Source organism: Pongo pygmaeus, chromosome 18 (genome assembly GCF_028885625.2).
Source record: "Pongo pygmaeus isolate AG05252 chromosome 18, NHGRI_mPonPyg2-v2.0_pri, whole genome shotgun sequence".
Classification (NCBI taxonomy): domain Eukaryota; kingdom Metazoa; phylum Chordata; class Mammalia; order Primates; family Hominidae; genus Pongo; species Pongo pygmaeus.
This window is the reverse complement of record NC_072391.2, coordinates 47,818,821-47,843,380: the sequence shown is the minus strand read 5'-3', so window position 1 is coordinate 47,843,380 and position 24,560 is coordinate 47,818,821. Positions and strand designations below refer to the sequence as shown.

Genomic DNA, 24,560 nt, shown 5'->3' with positions numbered 1-24,560 from the left:
GATATGCAACTCTCTCTTTCACTGGAACACTTAGAGGCCATTGTAGGATTATGACTTGGCCTAATTTTAATATTTTTGGGTATCAGGAAATAGGGAGGCCCAAGAAGTGAGACAGACAGAGGCCCCACTAGTCAGTGGAGCAGTCAGAACACACACAACATTTATCAGTGGAGTTTGCCATCTTATATGGGTGTGGTTTGTGGTGCCCTAAAACAATTTCAATAGTCACATCAAAGATCATTGATTACAGATCACCATAACAGATACAATAATAATGAAAAAGTTTGAAATGTTGCAGGAATTACCAAAATGTGACACAGAGACACGAAGTGTGCACATGCTATTGGAAAAATGGCATTGACAGACTTGCCCAAAGCAGAATTGCCACAAACATTCAATTAATAAAAAACACATATCTGTGAAACACAATAAAGAAAAGCACTATAAAATTAGGTATGCCTGTATTTGATTTCGTAAGACAAGTAAAACTACATTTAGCCATGTTACTCTGGGAAAAACAATATTAGCACAGAATTGGTTATCCCTGCAAGAATACATAAATAATGAAAGAAAATTTATTTTACAAGTGATTCCCCCATAGCTATCCAGCAAGTTAACATTATAAAATGAGCATAACTCCTAGAATTTGCTTAGGACACAGTGTCTCAAGCTCAGTTCTACTGAAGTTCTGAACCAGATAATTCTGTGTTGTGTAGGGCTGCCCTGTGCACTGTAGGAAGTTTAGAAGCATCTCTGGTCTCCATGCATTAGAGGCCAATAGCACTTTCACCTCAGATGTGGCAATCAAAAATCTCCAGACACTGCCAAATGTCCCCAGGAGACAAAAGCATCCCAGGCTGAGAACTACGGGCTTAGACCTAAAAAACGCACTAGTTATCCAGTAAAAATAATAGCATATTTTAAACAATAACAAGTATATCTAGAAAGAATTAAGAAAGCCAAAAGTTGGTCCTTTGAAAAAATGAAAGTCAGAAACCACTGGTAAGATTGGTGAAGAATATAAGAAAGCACAAATAATTAACATTTTGGATGAAAATAGGAACACAAGTGCAGATGCTGCTGAGGTTGAACAGAAAATTAAGAGGCTTTTATAAACAACATTATGCCCAAAGCTTTGAAAATGAATTAAATAGATACATTCATAAAAAATAAAACTTGCAAAAGACAATCAAAAACGAACAGATGTTAAAGGATATTTCATCAGTAGCTAAACATTTCCACAAAAAGAAGCTTTGCCAAATAGTCAAGGAATAGGTAATTCTAATCTTACATAAACTCTTTCAAATAACAAAATAAAAGAAACCTTTCCCAGGTACTTTATGAGACAAGCATGACTTTGATTCCAAAACCAGACAAGGACAGCTAAGAGGGAAAAAGTATAGGCCAATATCTCTTATAAACAGAGATTTTAAAAACAGGATGCAAATACTAGCAAACTGGACCAAGCAAAGTATGAATCATGAGGAGGTTGGGTTTACATCACGGATGTAAGGTTGATTCAATATAGGAAAATTAGCAGATTAAAAGAAAATAGGATTATCTCAATAGAGAAAAAGGGGTTGATAAAATTCAACATCAATTCATGATAAAACTGTTAGAAAACTAGGAACAGTAGGTAACTTCTCTAACCTGATAAATGACAGATACAATAATAAAACTCTATAGCAAACATCACATTTAATTATGAAATGTTGAAAGCATTTTCTTTAAGATCAGAAAAAAAGGCCAAGATGCCTTCCATCACTACTTCTATTCAATATTGTATTTAGAGGTCCTAGCTAGGACAGTAAGAAACCATTTTTTAAAATAAAAGAATTCAGAAGCAGAGGCAAAACTGTTATTATGTGCAAACTATAATGACTGAATATTTTATAAGTAATCCACAGATTGTGAATAAGATATTTTAGTAAGACTGTTTGTAAGAAAAATCAGCACACGAAAGTCAATTGAAATTGATTTCATTCCCACTAGGATGGCTAGAATAAAAAAGTCAGATAATAACAAGTATTGACAAGGACATGAAGAAACCAAAACCCTTACACACTGCTAGTAGGAATGTAAAATGGTGTGGCTGCTTTGGGAAATAGTCTGGCAGTTCCACAAATGGTTAAACATAGAGTTATCATATGACCCAGCAATTCCACTCCTAGATATAAACCCAAGAGAAACAAAAGCATGTGTCCACACAACAACTTGTACATGCATGTTTGTAGCAGCATTATTCATTTTAGCCAAAAGGTAAAAAAAAACCTACATATCTATCTACTGATTAATAAACAACATGTGATGTATCCATACAATGGAATATTATTCTGCCTTAAGAAGGAAGGAAATTCTGGCACATGCTACAACATGGAGGAACCTTGAAAACATTATGCTAAGTGATAAAAGTAAATCACAAAAGACCACACATAATGTGATTCCATTTAAATGAAATGTCCAGAAAAGGCAAATATACAGAGACAGAAGTAGACTGGTAGTTGCTTAGGACTAACAAGGATGAAGGGTTTGGGAGATGATCACTAAGGGGTGCAGCGTTTCTTTTAGAGGTGATGAAAATGTTCTAAAATTATCTTGACAATTGCACATGTCTGTAAATGCACTAAAATGCACTGATTTGTACACTCTGAGTGAATTATAAACTAGATCTCAGTAAAGCTGTTTTCTAAAAAAAAAAGTCAATTGTATTTCTACATCAGCATGACACTGTTAGAAAATATGCTTTATAATCCATCAAAATGCAAGTAAGCTCTTCATGGAGAAAATTATAGAATTTAACTAAAAGGAAATTAAATGAAAGGATATACAATGTTCATATATTAGAAGTTTTAATGTCATAGAAATGTCAATTCTCCTCCAATTGTTCTACAGATTAATTGCAATTCCAAAATCCTAACAGAACTCTCTTATAGTATTTGAGAAGCTGATAGTTAAACTTACAATGAAGCCCAAAGGCTAACAATAGCCAAGACATTCATTAAGAAAACGAACAATGGAAATGTACTCTCACAGCTACCAAGACTTCTAAAGCTATGGACAGGCTTTAGTGTAGGAAAATAACACGGCTCAGAAAGATCCACATGTATACATCTGGAAACTTGATTTATACACAGCAAGCATGGAAGGTCAAATTGGATATCTGTACCCATATTTCATATCCTGTACAAAACCAAATCTAAGTGAATAACACACTTAAATGTGAAAATGCAAAACTATCAAGAAGACAACTATTTTGAAAACAGTATAGAACAGGAAAATTCAAAAGAACAGTGAGAGGAGACTAGTGTTAATAATATTAAAACACATAAAGAATCACACATGGAAGCAGAGTGTGAAAAGGTGAACAAAGGGGACTTGGGGTGGCGGGGGGTGGATGATAGGAGGTTGCTTGGTGGGTACAATGTGCATTGCTCCAGTAATGGATGTGCTGAAGGCCCTGACCTCACCACAATGCAATACAGCAGTGTAGCACAATTACACTTGTACCCTATGAATATATACAATTTTTTAAAAATCATTAAGAACAATGTGGTATTGAAATGTGGGGAGATAGAACAGAAAGTCCAGAAATATACCACACTATACATGGAAATTTAGTATGATGAAAGTGGCCTCTCAAACCAGTAAAGATGGACTTTTTAATAAATGATACTAAGACAACAGGGTATCTTCTACCTGTGGGCAAAAATAAAAACTAGATTGGATTTATATTTCACATCATATACCATATAAAACAGAAATGGGTCAAAGATATAGATAGATAGATAGATAGATAGATAGATAGATAGATAGATAGATAGATATAGAGATATGTACTAAAACCACAGAGTACTAGAAGAAAACACAGGGAAATTCCTTTATAACCTTAGAGTAACTCAAAATCCAGAATCTATTAAAACAAAAAGAATACAACAGCATAAAAATTTTATAAATCCTGCATGGTAAAAAGCACCAAAGTCAAAAACATCACACTAAGTGAAATGCACCAGATCCAAAGGACAAATGTATGATTCCACTAATATGAGATACCCAGAGTAGGCAAAGTCATAAGGACAGAGAGCAGAGAACAGAGATGAGCAGAGGCTAGAGGGAAAGAGGGACCGGCAGCTATCTCTTCATGAGTATAGAGTTTCTATTTGGGATAATGAACAAAGTTTCTGGAAATAGTGGTGATGGCTGCACAACTGTAAACATACTTACACTGAATTATACACTTAGAATTGTTAAAATGGTACATCCTGTTAGGTATATTTTACCACAATAAAAACAAATGAGGGTGACCAGATAAATAAGCAATTTAAAAAAAAGACAAATGACAAATGAGGGTGGAAGAGTGGGCAATATTTGCACCTTGCATCACAAAAGAGTTTGCCACCCTAACACGTGAAGAAATCAGTGAGAAAAAAGACCAATAACCTAACCCAACTTAAAAATAGGCAACAGATGCAAACAGTTCACAGAAAGAAAAACTGCCCTTAATCATATGCAAAACTGTTCAACATCACTCAGAGAAATGCAAATTTCTATTTGCAAATGTATTATATACACTGAAATATATTTTTTATCTATCAGATTGGAAAAAAGTGAATAACACACTCTCATGGGAAAGCTATAAGTTACCCTTGTATTCTATTGGCAGGAATATAAATTGTTATATCTACGACTGAAGGCAATTAACAATATCCAGAACAATACCAACGCATACACCCTTTCATCAAGCAACTCCACTTCTGAGAATATATCCTCCAGATATGCTAGCACATGTGGGAAACAGATATGTACAGGTTACAGTAACATTGTGTGCAATATCAAAAAGTCAGAAACAACCCAAATATCCATTGATAGGAAACTGGTTAAATAAATTATGGAATTTTTTTCCATACAATGGAAAATTATACACTATAGAAAACAAGAACCTCTGTTTGCAAATATACAAAGAGTTCTAACATATAAAATTAAGAGAATAAAGCAAACGGCAGAATAATGTATCTAGTATACTTCTTGAATTAAAAGGGAAGGGGGAATAAGAATATTTATATTGTATAAAGAAACACTGGAAAGATATATAAGAAATTCATAAAAACTGTGACTAGTGAGAAACAAAGGATGGAGTAAGCAGGCAACTGAGGCAGAGGGGATAAAAATGGAAATGAGATATTTTATTGTACTTTTTAATTTTGATTTGAGATATATGAATGATTTCTTCTTAAAATTGTTTTAATAACTTGATAGAGGTTTCTAATTCAAGGGTATATATATATTAGTTAAAACCCAAATAAATCCATATGTATGTCATTATATGTGTGACTTCTATCTGAAATGAAAAAGAAAACCCTAAATACTCATCTCTAGTTAATTAGATGCACACTGAAGTATTTAGGAGGAAGTGAACTGGTATCTGCAACTTAATGTGAAATGCACAAGAAAACGTGACAGATAAGTACATGAATAGAGAGGTGGACAGATACATACAAAGCAAGTAAGATGTTGATTGTAGGATCTAGATGATATGCATAAGGATGCTCAATATAAAATTTTCAGTTTTTCTGTTTAAAATGTCATAACAAAACGTTAAAAGATGTTTTATTAAAATTCTAAAACTAGAGAACTCATGAATCAATAAATGAGCAACTCAACAGAAAAACAGGCAAAAAATACTTGTTTAATAGAAGACACAAATGTTGTATAAACATATAAAAGGCTGTTTGATCCTACTTGTAATCAGGGAACTACAAACTTTTAAACCACCTTGAGATACCATTTCTCAGCTATCAGGCTGGCAAAAATTTTAATCAGTACCAAGTGTTGAAAAGGAGGTGGAAACAACCTAAAACCCAAGTGTCCGTTAATATTACAATGAGCACCAAACTGTCGGATAGTCACACGACGAAATATACTATGAAGCAGTGAGAGTGAACCAACTACTAATACCCTCATCCACAGAAAAGAATCTCAAAATACATTTTAAGTAAATGATGCAAGTAATTTAAAAATCAGTAAGATTTTAACTACATCAAGTTCAAAAGCAGGCTAAACAGTATATTGTTTAGTTATAGAGATATAATTAAATTATGAAAAGCAAGGAAATAATTAATGAAAAAATCAGAATAGTGGTCACCTCTAGGGAGAGATTGCAATTACAATGAAAACAAGGTACTGCAGGTGGTTTTTAAGGTACTTCTAATGTTCTGTTCCTTAACCTAGATGGTCAGTTTCATGAGTGTTCATTATTATTCTTAATATATGTTCTTATATATACTTTTGCAAATACATTCTACAGTAAAAAGTTTCTTTTTTGAGATGGAGTCTCGCTCTGTCACCCAGGCTGGAGTGCAATGGCACAATCTCAGCTCACTGCAACCTCCACCTCCCAGGTTCAAGCGATTCTCCTGCCTTAGCCTCTTGAGTAGCTGGGACTACAGGTGCCCGCCACCACTCCTGGCTAATTTTTTTATTTTTAGTAGAGACGGGGGGGTTCGCCATGTTGGCCAAGCTGGTCTCGAACTCCTGACCTCACTTGATCTGCCCACTTCGGCCTCCCAAAGTGCTGGGATTACAAGAATAAGCCACTGCACCCGGCCAAAAGTTTCTCAAATATGAAAATGATGAGCACATTGCCCATTTTTTAAGGATTAAACATGAATTCATATAATATTAACATAAACATTCAAAGGAAATTGTTTAATAGCTAACTCAATTTTAACATGATCAAAACCAAGATCCTGACTTCCAACTCCCACTCCCCGACGCATGCTCTTCCTGTTGTCTTTCCCACCTGGGTAAATTGCCTCTCCAGCCTACCAATTGCTCAGTCCAAACCTTGGAATCATCCTTGATTCTGTTCTCTCTCTCAAACCTCACACCCAACCCATCTGCAAATCCTGATGGGATCTTTACATTATATCCAAATCCTTCACTTACCATCCTCTTCATACCACCCCAATCCCAGCCACCACCGTCTCTCACGTGGATAACTACAACAGTCTCCTTCCTGGTCTCCCTGTTTCTGTCCTCTGTCTAGTTTATTCTTAACAGGTAGCCGGAGAGATCATTTAAAAATGCAAATTAGGGTGAATTGTCCTTTGTTCAAAACCCACCTATAGCTCCCCACCTCTGTCACTATGAAAGCCAAGAATCCACACAACAGCCCACTTAGCACTACCTGTTCCAGCTCCCACTGCGGCTCCTACAACTTTCCCCCTCACTCCATCTGCTGCAGCCACAGTCAACTCTTCACGTTGCTCCAACTGGCCACGCTGGCTGCGGCCTTGGGCTCTCCCTCGGAATCCACATGTTCTCTCCCAAACTTCCTTCATGTCAAGAGCTCAAATGTCACCTTATTAGAAGGTTCATCAGAACTACCCTATATGAAATTGAAAAATCCCGCCCTACAACCCAGTGCTCCCTTCCTCCTCACCGTGTTTATCATTTTTCATCTTATTATCATGTAATTGATCATACACATTACATATTTACTGTCTGTCTCCACTCACTAGAATGAAAACTCCACAAGAGAATAATTTTTACCAGTTTTGCTTCCCACTATATCCCCAACATCTAGGTAAGGGCTTAATAATATCTGAATGAAGGAATGGCCTTTTATTAAACTGTTTTGTAAACCATAAGCATTTATTATAATATTTAAAAGTACTTTAATTCATAAAATAAATTGTATTATCTCCATTAACAATCGTCAAAAACTAGGCTGGGCGCGGTGGCTCACGCCTGTAATCCCAGCACTTTGGGAGGCCAAGGCGGGTGGATCATGAGGTCAGGAGATCAAGACCATCCTGGCTAACATGGTGAAACCCCATCTCTACTAAAGATACAAAAAATTAGCCGGGTGTGGTGGCGGGCACCTGTGGTCCCAGCTACTCGGGAGGCTGAGGCAGGAGAATGGCATGGACCCAGGAGGCGGAGGTTGCAGTGAGCAGAGACCACGCCACTGCACTCCAGCCTGGGCGACAGAACGAGACTCCGTCTCAAAAAAAAAAAAAAAAAAAAAAAAAATCATGAAAAACTAAATTAAATTTTGCCAAGTAAAATATCAAGCACATATATGCTTTTTCCTGAATGTAAATCATTTGTTCCCAAAGGGAAGCAAAATGAAAAATAGCTAGGAATTCAATTTGCAATAAATTAAAAATTGATTTTACAAACATCAAGTAAAGCAAAGTATGTTACACTTTGACGAAGTAAAATTGAAATAAAGCTATCATTTGAATCCTATACCTCCAACTAAATTAATGTGCTGTTGCTGTAAAGCTAAAAACCAAAGCAGAAAGCATGCCCTAACTTGAAAAAGAAGCATTGATTACTTGCCTCAGCAACAGGAAAACAGGAAGCGCAAACAGTGCAGGCTAAAAGGAACCTTAAGAATCATCTAGTATTAGCCCTTTCATTTTTACAACAAAAGAAACTGAGGACCTGAAATGACCTGAAAAAAAAAAACAATTCAGTTTGCTTATTCAATTGTGATCCTTGCTATAGTAAAATTCAGCTTTTATAGAATTAGAGACAAAATATATCTCCATGGAAACAATATTCCCAAGTATACATGTGAGACTGAGAAGTATGGTTTTCTATGCAGGTCTTCACATCCTAAATATACAGATAGGATTTGGGGTGGGGAGGTACTGAAAAGAGCACAGCTTTCTAATCAGACAGGTGTGGATTTAAATTCTGGCTCTGCTATCTACTTTGATTTTGGTAATGGTTGTCCATCCGAGCACCAGCTTTTTATCAGCAAAATGGGGATCATTAAAGACCTACATTATAAGTTTGTTAAGAATGTAAAAAAGTATTAAGTCATCTAACTCAGGGCCTGGTACATTCCTGGCTACAGTCTGCCTGCAGGCCTTCTGACATTTTAATCAGAGTTGCATAATGCTCAATGAGAATCACCATCTCTGACTGCCACTGTTGGCTTTATTGCACTAGCCTGTATCACAGAGAGTTCCACTAACAGCAGGGGAATGAAACTGTTGATGCTGTTATCAACAGAAATTGTCAACTACCTGACAGCAGACACTAGGTGCTACTTGTTTATGGCAAAATAAAAGATTGCTTGATTTTTCTTCTAAATGTAAAGTTGAGCAATCTATTTCTGACTAGAGTCCTGATCCCTGATCAATCACACCTTCTCAAAACTAAAAGGGATCTCATAGGTCATCCAGCAAGAATCTTCTCCACAGTACATTAGATTAGATTAGATGACCAATGTCTGTGTAAAGCCTTCTAGTTTAAACCAAGCTCTCACTCAGGTAGCAGTTTATTACATTTTCTGATCCTTCTAATTAACAGGAAGGGTTTTTTCCCCCACTAAGAATGGACAGGTGATGAAAAAGTGAATGAAAACATATTAATGCCACCCTTATACTCATATACTTCTGGAAACAAAAATCTTAATTATTTTCATTTGAGGGTAAAGGATATCCTATTTAATAACAATTCCATAATATAAAAGTCAAGTTCTAAAAATATATCTTGAAGCTTACATTTACTTTCTCAAAATATATATTAGAAAGTTTGCCTTATATAGAGGGATCAAAGACTTAAATCTAAGACCTGAAACCATAAAGATTCTAGAGGATAACATTGGAAAAATCCTTCTAGACATTGGCTTAGGCAAAGACTTTATAACCAAGAACCCGAAAGCAAATGCAACAAAAATGATAAATAGATGAGACTTAATTAAACTAAAAGGCTTCTGCACAGCAAAAGAAACAATCAGTAGAGTGGGAGAAAATCTTCACAATCTATACATCCTACAAAGAACTAATATATAGAATCTACAAAGAACTCAAACAAATCAGCAAGAAAAAAACAATCCCATCAAAAAATGGGCTAAGGACATTAGCCCACTTTTAGACAATTATCAAAAGAAGATATACAAATAGCCAACAAGCATATGGGAAAATGCTCAGCATCATCAATTATCAGGGAAATGCAAATCAAAACCACAATGTGATACCACCTCACTCCTGCAGGAACGGCCATAATCAAAAAATCAAAAAAGAATAGATGTTGGCATGGATGTGGTGAAAAGGGAACACTTTTACACTGTTGGTGGAAACATAAACTAGTACAACCACTGTGGAAAACAGTGTGGAGATTCCTTAAAGATAAAAGTAGCTCTAGCGTTTGATCCAGCAATCCCACTACTAGGAATCTACCCAGAGGAAAAAAGTCATTATAGGAAAAAGATACTTGCACATGCACGTTTACAGCAGCACAATTTGCGATTGCAAAAATATGGAACCAGCCCAAATGCCCATCAATGAACGAGTCGATAAAGAAAATGTAGCATATATATATATATATATACACACACACACACACACACACACACACCATGGAATACTACTCAGCCATAAAAAGGAATGAAATAATGGCATTTGCAGCAACCTGGATGGAATTGGAGGCTATTATTCTAAGTGAAGTATAATAACTCAGGAATGGAAAGCCAAACACTGTATGTTCTCACTTACATGTAGGAGCTAAGCTATGAGGATGCAAACGTGTAAGAATAATACATTGGACTTTGGGGACTCAGGGGGAAAGAATGGGGGGTGGCAAGGGGTAAAAGACTACACATTGGGTATGGAGTACACTTCTCGGGTGATGGGTGCACCAAAATCTCAGAAATCACCACGAAAGAACTTATTCATGTAACCAAACACCACCTGTTCCCCCAAAACTTATTGAAATAAAAAAATTAAAAATTTAAAAAAAAAAGTTTGCCTTATAACTGTATAAAACAAAGAAAACATACCTGGGATGATATCATTGATGTGCAATAGAATTGTACTTTCAACACACGCAAAACTACAAAGCTGCACTCCATCGAATCTTCCATCCCAGTTGCCAATAGGGTTATCCTAGAAATTAAATAATAAACATTAAAATCCTCCTCAATGAAATGTAAATGTGAAAGTCTGTATTTTCCATAAAGAATCCTCCAAAATATTTTACATTGGTAACAATGTTAACAATTTTACCTAAAAGAAAGAAAGAATACATTAGGAATAGTTGCCATAGTAATAAGGCTTGCTTTTTTCATTTGTTTGTTCATTTTTTTCTTTAGGGAAATGAGATTCAAGAATAACCAAGTTATAGTAAACCCCCAGATAAGCAAAGAATTGAAAGTGTTTTTCATACTTTACTGAACGATAAATACGAATCTGTAGGATAACACCCATTTGAGGTTTAAAAAGACAATATTATTTCACCCAGAAACCTGCCTCTAATTAGCCCTAAGTTCTTCATATTCCCTGAGCATTTAAATAGTCCATCTGAACTTCTGTATGCCTTTCTGTACATAAAAAGTCTATTTTCTAATTATTCTTTTGTCATTTTATGGGCATATAGGAATCTCCTCCAAGATGGAGATGTTTATATTTAATTATTTCATATTCTAATATAGTGCCAACTAGCACTGTGCTGTACAGGGAACTACATCAGTAGACGGGCCAGTCAGACAACTGCCCTGGGCACCAATGTGCATGGCATGCTAAAATGTCCCTGGAAATAAAGGATGAATAGAAGGAAAAGGAGATAAAGAAAGAAGTTCTAGCATTTGCCAGAACTTTCCTCTCCAGGACTATAATAGAAGTGTTTGGAATGAACATCTGCACAAGTCAGCTATGGGACAGACGGAGGCAGGGAGAGAAGCTGGCAGGGCAAATCTCTAGGCAGCTTGCCCCAGGTAGACAAGCTGACCCCAGACCGCCATCTGAAAAAGGCAAGGCCTAAACCCTAAACAGCTTCTGCCAAGTTTGAGGCCCAAGGTAAAGAACCTGATGCAAGGGGAGACCAACCCCAATGACCAGTGGCCCTCTTTCTCCAATCTTCCCTCCATGCAGGCCACAATTCTCCTTGAAATAAAGACTGAATTACTATTTAAAGAATATTGGTTAAAAGGAGTGCTTTATTGTCAGCTATCCTGAGGGGCATGCATGTTTTACTCTGGTTCTAACTTTTCACATGTTAAGAGTAAATGTTTGTTTTCTAACTAACCAATGAGTATCAAATAGAATTTCCTGGAATTTTCAAGCACAGGAAACATTACACTAGAACATTACCTTACCAACCAAAAAGTATACCTGAATAGATAAAAATGATGACTAAAAGCATCCCCATTGTGAGTATAAGAGATTACTACTCACATCGCCTCCTAACTCATTCTAGTGTTCAGTAATTCCATATGAATTTCCTTCTTTATACATAACAAAGTCTTGCCCATATGTTCAATATATGATAAAAATGGTCTCAGCCTTTCTCTTCTCATTCTCTCAATGCCACAGGTATAATTCAATCAGCCACACTGGAATGGATCCATTATTAACAAGTATGATTGTAAGGAAACATTAAAAATAAGTGACACAAACAAAAGGTCAAATGTGGTATGACTCCACTCTTATGAGGAGCCTAGAACAGGCAAATTCAGATACAGAAATCAGAAGAAACTGTGGTTAGCAGAGGTTGGGGAAAGTGGGCAGTTACTGTTAAACAGGCACAGAGTTTCAGTTTGGGATGATGAAAAAGTTCTGGAAATGAATAGGTGACAGTACAACAATGTGAATACACTTAATGCCACTGTATGAACACTTAAAAATGCTTAAATGATAAAGTTTGTTATGTATATTTTACCACAATTAAAAAAGGTTTTTAAAATGAATGAAATCCTATGAGATATTCTAATTGTCTATTCCTCAGAATCAATGTGGTTTTCCTCTACTCAGGTATTTTCTATGATTTTTATACTAATTATTAATATCAGTTCAGCCATTAAATTGTGTAGAATATCACAAAAAAATAGATTACCCCAAAAACTGTTTCAAAATAAAGAAAAATAGGACTTCAAGTAATATAATTGTGTTTTGTCTTGTTTTGTTTTGTCTACTGGTCAGCTACAATAAGGCAAATTTAAAGATAGAGAACATTATTCTAGTTTATTCAAATGGGAAAAAAAAAAAAGTAAATGTAATCTGTATCTAGACCCCATTCTATTTCAATGCTCCTTTACCAAAGATAAACTAGAACATGTTCTTTAAAGTACTCCAAATTAGATCACGTTAAATATTCAAAGTGTTCAATTTGCAAGTAAATTGGTCCCAAAACTAATACATATATATATAAACTATACATAATATGTGTGTATATATATATGTTTATATATATACACATATATATATAAACTAATATATATATCACAAAGATATTTAATCCAAAATTTTCTTACCATGTCCACACCAACAAAATATCCTAAGCTTTCTTTTCCTGGCAAAACATCACAGAATATAACTGTTCCAGATTCTATTGTTTCTCCAACCTTCAAAGAAACTCTGGAGTTTATTTCCAAAGGAGGAAGTTCGACCTGCATTGTGTCCCCAGGACCTGCATAATCACTTTCCAATGCAGTGTCATCGTCTTCTATGAGTTCTAGCTTGTCCAATGCAACAAACACGCCACAATCTTCATCACACTGAAAAAGCTGTTTCCCTTGGTACACCCCGTCAGTGAAACCTTGGCCACGACCTTCTTCCTAGTTTTTTAAGAGAGAAGGGAAAGAAATAGATATAGAAAGACGATCCATAGGAAAAGGGGTTCACTCTAGGGATTTCAGGAAAATCACTCTGGAAAAATTCTAAATGATACATATAATAAGAAATATAATTATTAGCAGTTTCTGTTGGATTTAGAGTGTTTAAAAAAAAAGAAGTTGTATCTGATGCTGAAATAATATTATCTGATAATTTCAATTCATAACTCTATCATGAGAAAGCTAGGCTGAATTCCACGTTGTGATTCTAACATTAATTTGGTTATAAAAAGAAAATGTTACTTTAAAATAGCAGTAATGTTAGCTCCATTCATTAAGCACTTATTGTCAGTCACTGTGCTTAAATCCTGTATCAATGTACCACAAAAACACTACAAGTCATGTACTATTAACACCATTGTACAGGTAAGGATGCAGAATTAGAGAAGTTAAGTAGCTTTGTTAAGTAACCTGGCAACCCAGCTAGTAAATGGCTTAACTGGGATTCAAATTCCTAATTGTTTACAATCACTGCTTTTAAAAAAAATTAAATCAAGAAGCAAAGAAGACATGCAATTCTATTGGCAAGAGTGTCAAAATGTAATTGGCAGTTCAGTTCTTGTGAATGAATATTAAGTTTGGAAACATATCACAGCATTCTTGGGTCTCCTTCCGGTAGAAATAAATTCTAAGGATTTTCACATATATTATCAGGGACAATTATAAGCAAGTTTAAATTTCTGCAACTTTTTTTCAAAAATCTTATATCTAAATTGTTATTTAATAACATACATTAAGAAGAACTAAGAAACCTATAGATGATAACGCAAGGTAATTAACAATTTTTGATGTAACTATTTACAACTGGTAGCATTCATGTTTAATATAGGCAATGTTAAAATTTCTAAAATATATATGTCTGCAATAACCAGGTGAATCTCTTTGTGTGTTCCTATCATAGTACATAGTTTTTTAAAAGTTTCGACATCATCTTTACATCTTCGCAATTCATCATTAAAAAGTAAACAAAAACATTAAATCAAGAAGCAAAGAAGGCATAAAATTCTATTTGCAAGAATGTCAAAATATAATTGACATTTAAGTTCTCAAGAATGAATATTAAGCTTGGAAACATATCACAGAGTTCTTTGGTCTCTTTCCAACAGAAATAAACTCCAAGGTGATTTTCACACATATTATCAGTGACAACTATAAGCAAGTTTTGGATTATGGATTCAACCATAACATGGATTCATCAGCAAGGATGATGAATATTAAAAATTACGGAAGACTCTTGGGAAAATTTATTTCGTATTTAAATGAGAAAAATACGTATGTGCATACAAATACACATAGACACATGAACACAAACAAACACACTACTAAAGTGGTTTATCAAACTTACCAGCAATTCAACTCCAAAGAATATTCCGGAGACTGTCCTCTCTGCTAACAGGGGTCCTCTGAAGCGTACAACTCCAGGAAATTTTTCTTCCCCAGATCTCAGCTGTACTTTCACAGGACAGCCCACGTCTATTTGGAGGCCTTTACTTAGTCTGTTTCTGTTTTTAAACAGGCTGAACCTCTCCTCACAATTGGTGATTGCCAAAAGTAACTCTGTGAACTTTTCATTTATCTCTACAACATCCTTTTCATCAACAAAGAGAACTGCATGAGGTTGCTCTAGAATTTTTAATCCAATCTGATTTTTCTTGCCTTTTGCAGAAGGAATCCTTGAATGCCCCACAGAACGATCTTGAATATACTGTCCTATACTTCCCTTCGGTACTTTAAGGAGCTTTTGTGTTTGTTTGTCTGTAACGCTGCATTCTTGAAGAAGCAAATAAAAAACCCGCTCTTCCCAGTAGGGTGAAGTAACTTTGTCTTGGCTCCATAAGCCTGAACTCATTGTGATATTAACTTCAAAATACTAATTCAAAAAAAGGAAACTACTAATAACTTTGTCATAAAACCGCAAAAGATAAATTCAGTGACAGTCCCAAAGCATGTTTTCAGCAACGTGGTGTCCATGCTGTAAAAAGAAAGGAAATCAAAATGCCTAGTGAAAAAGCAAAAATAAACTTTAGACTTCATTCTACATGACTGAAAATTAAGACTGAAGACTTTTAAAATTTTCATTTGACCAGTAAACACATACACACAAATGAAATATCTTCAAAAAATATCTAAAAGGGCTAAAAGACATACAGTATATTACTTTTATCTACTGTAACTGTGCATATTTAACTAATGAAATCCAATTGTAAAGTACTTTCAAAGACAACACAATAATGTTTGCTTCCAAGACACTGAAATTTATAAAATCAGATTCTAGTAAAAACTTTTAAAGATTACACTTATATACATATTCTAACTTTTTAAAATTTATTTTTATTTATTTGTTTTGAGGCAGGGTCTCACTCTTGTTGCCCATGCTGGACTGCAGTGGCACAATCACGGTTCACTGTGGCCACGACCTTCCAGGCTCAAGTGATCCTCCTACCTCAGCCTCCCGAGTAACTGGTATTATAGGCGTGTATCACCACACACAGCTAAGCTTTCTATTTTTTGTAGAGACAGGGTCTCACTATGTTGCCTAAGCTGGTCTTGAACTCCTGTGCTCAAACAATCCTCCTGTCTTGGCCTCCCAACGCACTGGGATTACAGTCGTAAGCCACCAGGACTGTCCCATATTCTGACACTAATAAACTTTTAAAAGTAGCATTTGGGGCTGAGCTGTGTGGCTCATGCCTATAAATGATAGCTATGATATGGCCATATTGTGATAATGGGACATTTTACCTCTGACTCAACTTCATTTCATATATTTTATCTGAAGATGGGCAGTGTTCATCACATTAATCATAGTTATCTGATTTCTCAAATTGCAAATATCAGATATTATAATATGACTATATTAAAAATATGTTAACAATTTTGTAGCATCAAAACTTGTACTACATAGCAAGGGAATATCATGATATAACTGCATTATAATTTCTTTCTATTATTTCTTTTTCAAATTTTCTTTTCTTTTTTTTATTTATTTATTTTTGAGACAGGGTCTCACTCTGTCACCCAGGCTTGGGTACACTGGTGCAATCATAGCTCACTGCAGTTTCAAACTCCTGGGCTCAAGTGATCCTCCCACCTTGGCCTTCCAAGGTTCTAGGATTAAGGCATGAGCAACTGCACCTGGTCCTCATTTAAAATTTTTGCAAGAATAATAATCTTTCCAATGAAGTAGCCTCATTCTCAAACCTATTTTAACTAATGGTTAAAAAACTACACAATTTCATTAATTCAAACTGAGACTTTACTTCATTATTTTAATTAATTTCCTGCTGAAAACAATAGTTCCTAGGTATCCCTGTCATAAGAATGTGGCTATCTGGTTTCCAAAGACAGTACTTTCATTTCATCCTTCCTTGAGATAGAGGTATCCATTTCCATTATTCTGGGTAATGGCTGCAATTGATAGCACTATCATATTTATTTTATTCTAGCAATTAAAAAATAAATACTCCTAAAACTAAAGAACCAAATTTTAGATTTAATCACTTAATGATCAAACAACTTGGTAAATCTATACACAGCGGAACACTTCTTTCAGAAAGCACTGCTAGATAATGAAGTATTCCATAATGGTAACATTTCTAAAAGTCTCTCCCTCTACAAGCCAGCATGAGACATGTGGTTTAGCCAAGACAAGATACAGGTTAGGCACCTCCTTCAAACCAACATGACTGACTGAAATATCTGTGTAACACTCAGTGAGGGTAAAAGCAGAGGTAGCATGAAGTGGTTCTCTTTTTTTCTTCTTTTTTGTGGTGTGTTTGTTTTAATTCCACTTGAGGGCACTGTCTACTTCAGCAAGAATGGGATCAATTTATATTTGCCACTTATATAAGACACCTGTGGAAACCTCTATCTTGACACGATATAAACAAAACTCCTTATAAGGGCTGCCCAAACAGCTATCCAACCCCTCAATTTGGTTCTATTCCTTTAAAGGACCAAACTGAAGTGTTGGTTCTTTTTGACCAAAATGCTTTTAACATGTCAACACTTTCCACAAGAAAATGTCCTTATTTTTTTCTTGATCATTGATGTATCATTATGACTGTAAATTATTTTGCATAACTCTTGATCTGCAAGGCTGTTATTTTGTTAAAAGGCTGTATCTTATGCTTCCTGAGGTCGCGAATGCTTTCTACAGATCTACTGTCTAGAGTTTTCCCTTGCAATCAGCCATTTTCTGTGGTTTCCTGCTGTATGCATTTGACTCCTTTTACGGCCTTGTTCCTTTCCAACTTACCGCTTCAAATCAGTTCTGAGAAACCAGGTAGTGAAATATGTTTGTGTGTTTGAAAAAACAAAGCAACAATCATGAAAAGAGGAATGCATACATTCTGAAAGAGTCTTTAGGAGCAAAGGGCACATAGGCTTTATTGAATAGAGATTCTGGTCACTCGCAGAAGGTTAAGACAGTCAAAAAGCAACTTTCAAAAAAATGAGCTGTTGTTTTGGTTCTCTTTAAAATGTATTTCGATTTTTAGGGCCAAAATTTTTTTGAAAAAGGTAAAGCAATTCTATTTTGAAAAGAAATTCTTTTTTAAAATTCCTAAGAATAATGTCTTCAAATATTACCATCAGAAACTTCCTTGAATCTTAACAATTGCTTTATACCAACAGCTCCTACTCTATTGGTCCTGTAGCTTAACCGTTCATGCCACAATTTAAAATAAAAATCATTAATACTAATAATGTATTAAGACTAAATTACTATATGTGCATTAGAACATTATGTTAAATAAATTTGATTATAAGCTTGCTTTCTGAAATAATTTAAGGAAGAGAATCCACAGTAAAAATTGATATAACTGCTAGGTTTATAAAAATGTTTTAGGGTAATAAACTATAGCTTTCAAGTACCATATTTTAAAGTGAACTCTACAAGGAGTGGTAACTTTTTTCCTAACTTTCATTAGCACAAGTGGAAATGAGCTTAGACTTAGCAACAGGATGGGTCGTGTTAGACAACTAGAATAGTCAAGCACAAGTTATCAAATATTTCAAAAGCATTATCCAAAAATAAAGGATACAGCCTTTCCTCTTTCAGAAAGAATACACTAAGAACAAGTTTGAAACTCTCTTATTAAAAATTGATTCTCTTCACTGCAACTGATAGAGAAAGTTGAATGGGAAACTTAACGGCTCGAGTCTAGAGATATACAAGGCAATCAACTGAATGGATCATTAATATTCTCAGCCAGGCACAGTGACTCATGCATGTAATTCCAACACTTTGGGAAGCCAAGGTGAGTAGACAGCTTGAGCCCAGGAGTTTGAGACCAGCCTGTGCAACATAGTGAAACCTCATTTCTACAAAAAGTACAAAAGTTAGCCAGGTGTGATGGCATGTGCCTGTAGTCCCAGCTACTTGTGAGGCTGAGGTGGGAGGATGGCTTGAGCCCTGGAGGGAGGGACTGCAGTGAGCCATGATCACGCCACTGCACTTCAGCCTGGGTGAAAAAGCAAGACCCTGTCACACACTCTCTCACATATATACACACTCCATAATATATATATACATATATATTTATTTTATGTACTCAAAATACCAGTATTACAATAAAAATATGCTAACATACATTTCTCCCCACTGTAGAAGTGAATGTAACACCAACAGTCTACTTTCACTGGGATGTGCATAGTAGTTAAATAGTTAAAGTCTTAGGTACCCCAAGCAGTAAAAACTGACTCAACACAATATGAAGGGAAAGATCTAAATCACATTGTAAATGAGTTATCTATCATCAAGAAGGTTGGTTTGTTAGTTTGGTATTTTTTACACTTTCAGTACAGAGTTAGATACTGAAAACTACATCGTCTAGGCTAGGCACAGTGGCTCACTCCTGTAATCCCAGCACTTTCGAGGCTGAAGTGGGAGGATCCCCTAAGCCCTGGAGTTCAAGGCTTTAGTGAGCTGTGATAGCGCTACTGCACTCCTGCCTGGGTGACAGAATGAGAGCCTGTCCCAAAAGGAAGAAAAGAAAATTAGCTGGGTGTGGTGGTGTCTGCCTGTGGGCCCAGTCACTCAGGGTCCCAGCTACTCTGGAAGATGGGAAGATTGCTAGAGCCCAGGAGGTCCAGGCTGAAGAGAGCTATGATCACGCCACTGCACTCCAGCCTGGGTGACAGAGCAAGACCTGGTCTCAAAAAAAAAAAAAAAAAGAGGAAAGAAAGAACACACACAAAAAAAAAACCCAACATCAATCCACATTCACTCAGCTTCTGCCTTTAAGTAAAGGCCTAGAGAACAGTAAGACAACTGAAGGAAAAAGAAGCACAGCTAAATTCAAAGTCACTGTAGGGCAGGTGGGGGTGAGGGGTCAGTGTGAAGGGAGAAATTTTCACTTGTATTCTCTTATTATTTTGCAGGTTGAATCACTTTGAGTGAGAATATCACAAATGACTCATCTAAATACTATCTTACTTCAGGCTGGATAACTGTGTTATTATGAATATCTTGGTAATAAATACTGAATGAAAATTACCAACGAGTTGAAACACAATAATATGTTTAACCCTAAAGCCATGTTGAACAGAAGGCCTTTCCTTTGAGGACACTGACGAAGAAGAACAGTTCAGGTTCACATAGATTTGAAAACATTTCTGGTTATCTGAGCTTGTTGATGGTCTGGATTCTGAGTAAAGGAGAGCTTACTTGTATTAATATAAAGTCATTAAACCAAGACGAGGGTTGGAAGGCACAAATATTTATCAATTTTCCATGAAGACAATGGAAAGATGATCAGGAAATACATTTTACATGAAAATGTTAAAGATTACAATTACCACATTCTGAAAGGCAACATATAGTACAAATGAACATCAGTAGCTACAGAAAACTAACAATGGTTAACCTATCCAGAAGATGCAGTGTTTTTCTGATTCTCAAGTTATCAGGTTATATTGTTCATAATGATCTCACAAAGAAAGATCCAATTCAAGAGCTTTTTGCATCTCCTAAGACATCCTGCTTGTTCTAAAAACCACATGAAGCTATCTAAATTAGAATAAAAATTACAATACTTAATTCTGCCCCTAATTATAAATGGCAAAGAGGTAGGAAGGTCAGCCTGAACACCAAAGAAAGAAGACATGTGGGCCTTTTTCCAAAAGCTTCTGGATAGCTAGAATGATTATCCTTTTAAAAAGGAACATCTCTCACTAAAAGACGAAGTTGATATATTTCTAAACAGCTAAAGAATACAGATACAGAGATTCCGTGGCCAGAAAAAAGACTGAATCCGTTTTAATTTTCCTCAATGACTAATTTGTGTCACAAGTACACAGTCCCTAATATAAGTGGGATTTATAAGGTTAAAAAAAAAAGAAAAGAAGAGCCTCTCACATCTGCATATTCCCACTGGAACAAGGAATACTGCTGCCTCTCTAGTGTTAAACCTAGCCACTCCACTGCCAAACTGTGAATTCCCCAAGTCCTTCATTTTTATATTATCCAGTGCCCACACGAGAGTCTGGCATATGCTAGGTGCTGAATACAGAGAAATGAATGAAAGACTCAAGTGGTAACAGTGAAAACAAAATTGCATTTCCTCCTCCTGTTTAAGGGATTAAACCAAGAGAAAGAGAAAAGAAAAAGACTCAGGAATTGGGAGTATTTCATGAATTTTGCCTAAAACTTCACTAATTCTCTGGATAAAATGAAATCATACTAAACCACTTCATTGTTATACATATAAGAAGCAACAAATACGGAAAATTTCACAATTACGAAACCAAGTTGTTTTGAGGTTTGATACTAGCTTCCTAGAGCCTCACTAGCATGTATGATGCTTATAAATTCTGTACAACCAATGAAAAAAAAAACTAATTTAAATCATAGTGTGAAAATCAGGAACAAAATACTAATAGTTTGACAAACAACATAACTATTCCTTTCTCTCTCCTTGTGTTGGAAACTTCCTTAAATCAAACAAAACCACAGTTTAGGTGTGCCAGACCATAAAAATCATTGCTGCTTAATGTTAGTTGTGCTTTATATAACAAGCCTTATCTGCTTCTCACAAAAGTTACCACCCAGAGGAAGGTTTATTTGCAAGAATACTATACAATTTTGCAGCAGAATATTAGAGAATGTTCTGGGTGTTACTTCAATAAGAATTTCTAGCAAATCATTTTCTCCTAATACTGTTCTAGTTCAAATCCACCTACTGCTCAGTGGGGAATGGGAGGCTAAATTCTTAAGGCCATTCAGTCTACTTGGGGCATGAGGGGGTGTGTAGAAAGCCAACAATCAAATGAACACCCTCTCAAGGCCTGGGTGCTTCTCTGAGAGCCAATGATTGCAAAATGAACAATCTTATTAAGATCCCTAATTAGCCCGAACTCAAAAGCAAGGTAGGCATGCTCCTTAGCTGAGCTAAGGATAAAACTTTCCAGGAAAAATTGAGGAGAAGAAGGTGGCAGGGATGATGGGGGCTGGGAGATTGCAAGGCCACAGGCTTGGTGGCTGGAAGATGACAACTATCCTAAAACATTCAAATGCCAAGGGGTGGAAGAGAAACGATGCCAAGTACATGAATAACCGGCAGCTGACCCAGCTGAGTACCAAACTCAACACCATCTTCCTGAAGATTTCATGACTTCACCCCGCCCCCCATTCGCCCCCCACCCCCCTCGATTGTTAACATGAAAGAAAAACATAAAGAAAGAATACCTGTCACAACGGGGCGCACCTTTCAACTAAGGAACTCCGGGTGGCTGTGTAGAACCATCCTCACCCTGGAAAGGGGGAAACTGAAAGAAAAAGCAGAACACGCCATTAACGAGGCCAGAACCCCGACTGCGATTCCTGGACGGGAGCCACCAACACCCGCAAAATCGATCGGTACATACGCCCCGCGGCGCGGTCGGTAGGAATCACAGCCCCGGGCTCCTGAGGCCAACCGTGGCCGTCGGGGCCCGCCAGCGGCCTGTGCCTCAGTCTCCCAATCTGTAAATGGGGTAGGGGGCGGGAGGGGGGCAGCGTCCCGCGTGGCTCCCGCCCCAAGTCCTCTCTCCTCCGGGGGTCCCGACGGTGGCGACCCCGCACGCTCTCCGGACTCGGAGCCCTCCCGGGAAGCCTCGGGGGATGGGGAAGCCCCGGTTGGGGGGGAAGCCCGGGCTGACGTCAGCGGGCTCGGCACCCCGCGGGCCCGGCCGGCTCGGGCCCGGGCAACTAACGGGCCGGCGCCGAGGGCCCGATGGTCGCCGCGGCGGCTCCGGACGCCCTGAGGCCAGGCGGCTGCGCCGAGGGGATCCGGCCGCCCGCCGGCCGCCCGCCGCCCGCTCATTCACTAACCTCGGGCGGCGGGGCGTCGCCCCTCGCCCCGGCTCCCCAGCCCGCGTCCCGGGCCGGCCCCGGCTCCCCACACCCACCGCCCTAGTATTTACCTCCGACGCGCGGCCCCCGCGCAGCCAAACCTGCTACCTGGGCCCGCCCCCACCTGCCCCGCCTCCAAACCGCCCAGGGGAGAGGGAGGGAGCGGGGGCGGAGGGGGCAGCCGCCGCGCTAGCCAATCGTAGGCCGAGCTGCGCTTCTGAGCGGGCCGTGATTGGGCCTCCCTGTGACAGACCTTCCTCCAATGGCTGCCGGCCCGGCGCCGGCCGAAGGGACTTTCCGCTCTGTCAAGCTCGGTGGAACCAAAGGGAAAGCGAAGGGGCGGGGCAGAGAAGAGCGGAGGATGGAGGCGGGAAGCTCAAGCTGATTGGGCACAAGGCTGTGGGTGCCGCGTCACCATTGGCTGATGCTGGAGCCGGGGCGGGGCGCTGCGCTGCCACCAGCTCCACCTCCCGTGCTCCGGCCTCAGCTGTCAAAACTGTAGACGCTTAGGTTTGGGCTGGGTTAAGAGTCCAGATGAAGGTTGAAATAGGATTCCAGGATGCCGTGAGAGAGCAAAGCTTTAGAATCAGACCTCAGTTTGAATCTTTGGCGCTTTCATTCAGTGGCTGCGTGACCTGAAGAAGTCACAACCACGCTGAGCCTCAATGTCCTCATCTGTAAAATGGAGATCATAGTATCGGTTGTCTTACAGGATTGTGGCAAAATACCCAGCTAAAGTTCCTGGCACGCAGTACCCGCTCAGGAAAGGTTCATCTCTTCCTCCTCCGCAGATCCAGCCTGGGACTCTTGCTGTTTCCGAACCTCTGTTGCCACCTATCCCAGTTTGGAGGGAATTTTCCCAAGGATGGTGAAGAAGGGATTTCCACACGCCGCCTCACTCAGCCCCGCACCCCTGGCCACCAGCCAGGACTTAGGGTGTAGTTAAGGATCTTTCAATTAGAAGGGAGGCTTCTGATTCCCAAAAGCACTCAAAATATTTAAGGAAGTGCTTTTTATAATCAGTCCTAGAGCCTTGCTGCACTGGATACTCCTGTTAATTAATTTCTTCTCCTTTGACATTTTAAGTGCTAATTATAGGAGAAGGTGATTAACACTGAGAAAGGAGGAGGGGTGTGTGTGTGTGTGTGTGCGTGTGTGTGTGTGTGTTTAATCATGACACAAATTTCCCCCAGTGGAAAGTGACTTGTTTCTGGAGATCCAGGGAATTTAAACCAATGAATACATAAAAGCAGTCACATGAGTGATGACTAACAGTAGCAGTAGACAGGCCACCACTCTTCCTTGCCATAGTCATCAAAATGAAATGAGCATCTTTTGAAAACCTAAGCCTCATTCTACTTGTGTCCCTCTTTTGTCACTCCTATCTTCCTGTTTTCCAGGCTTCATGACCACACTGCTGTAGGAAGTCATAAGTTGGAAATCAACAGGCCTGGCTTGAAGTGAGGCCTTAGGCAACACCGTTCTCGTCTACATCTGGATTCTCCAACAAAGCTGGTAAGACTCAGAGGTCACAGTCCAACTGTCTGGAAGAAAATTGCAGCTGAAATTTGTTTTTGCCTAACCCATACAATAAGAAGGAGG

General features: G+C 37.8%; 1 protein-coding gene across 3 annotated transcripts in view; it reads right to left on the bottom strand.

Moving 5' to 3' along the window:
• CYLD (CYLD lysine 63 deubiquitinase) overlaps nt 1-23,122 on the bottom strand; it is a 54,826-nt gene extending 31,704 nt beyond the window's left edge. The window contains exons 1-5 of one of the 3 annotated variants that reach the window (XM_054452981.2): nt 23,030-23,122; nt 22,314-22,393; nt 14,970-15,596; nt 13,265-13,567; nt 10,796-10,901 (exon numbers count right to left, since the gene is read on the bottom strand). In XM_054452981.2, the coding sequence (XP_054308956.1) occupies nt 10,796-10,901; nt 13,265-13,567; nt 14,970-15,473 (913 nt within the window). In that variant the 5' untranslated portion in view covers nt 15,474-15,596; nt 22,314-22,393; nt 23,030-23,122. Of the gene's footprint in view, nt 1-10,795; nt 10,902-13,264; nt 13,568-14,969; nt 15,597-22,313; nt 22,394-22,492; nt 22,812-22,937 lie in introns of those variants that run through there. The other 2 variants (XM_054452982.2, XM_054452983.2) reach the window with 2 other exon arrangements.
• Between the last annotated feature and the right edge of the window lie 1,438 nt (nt 23,123-24,560).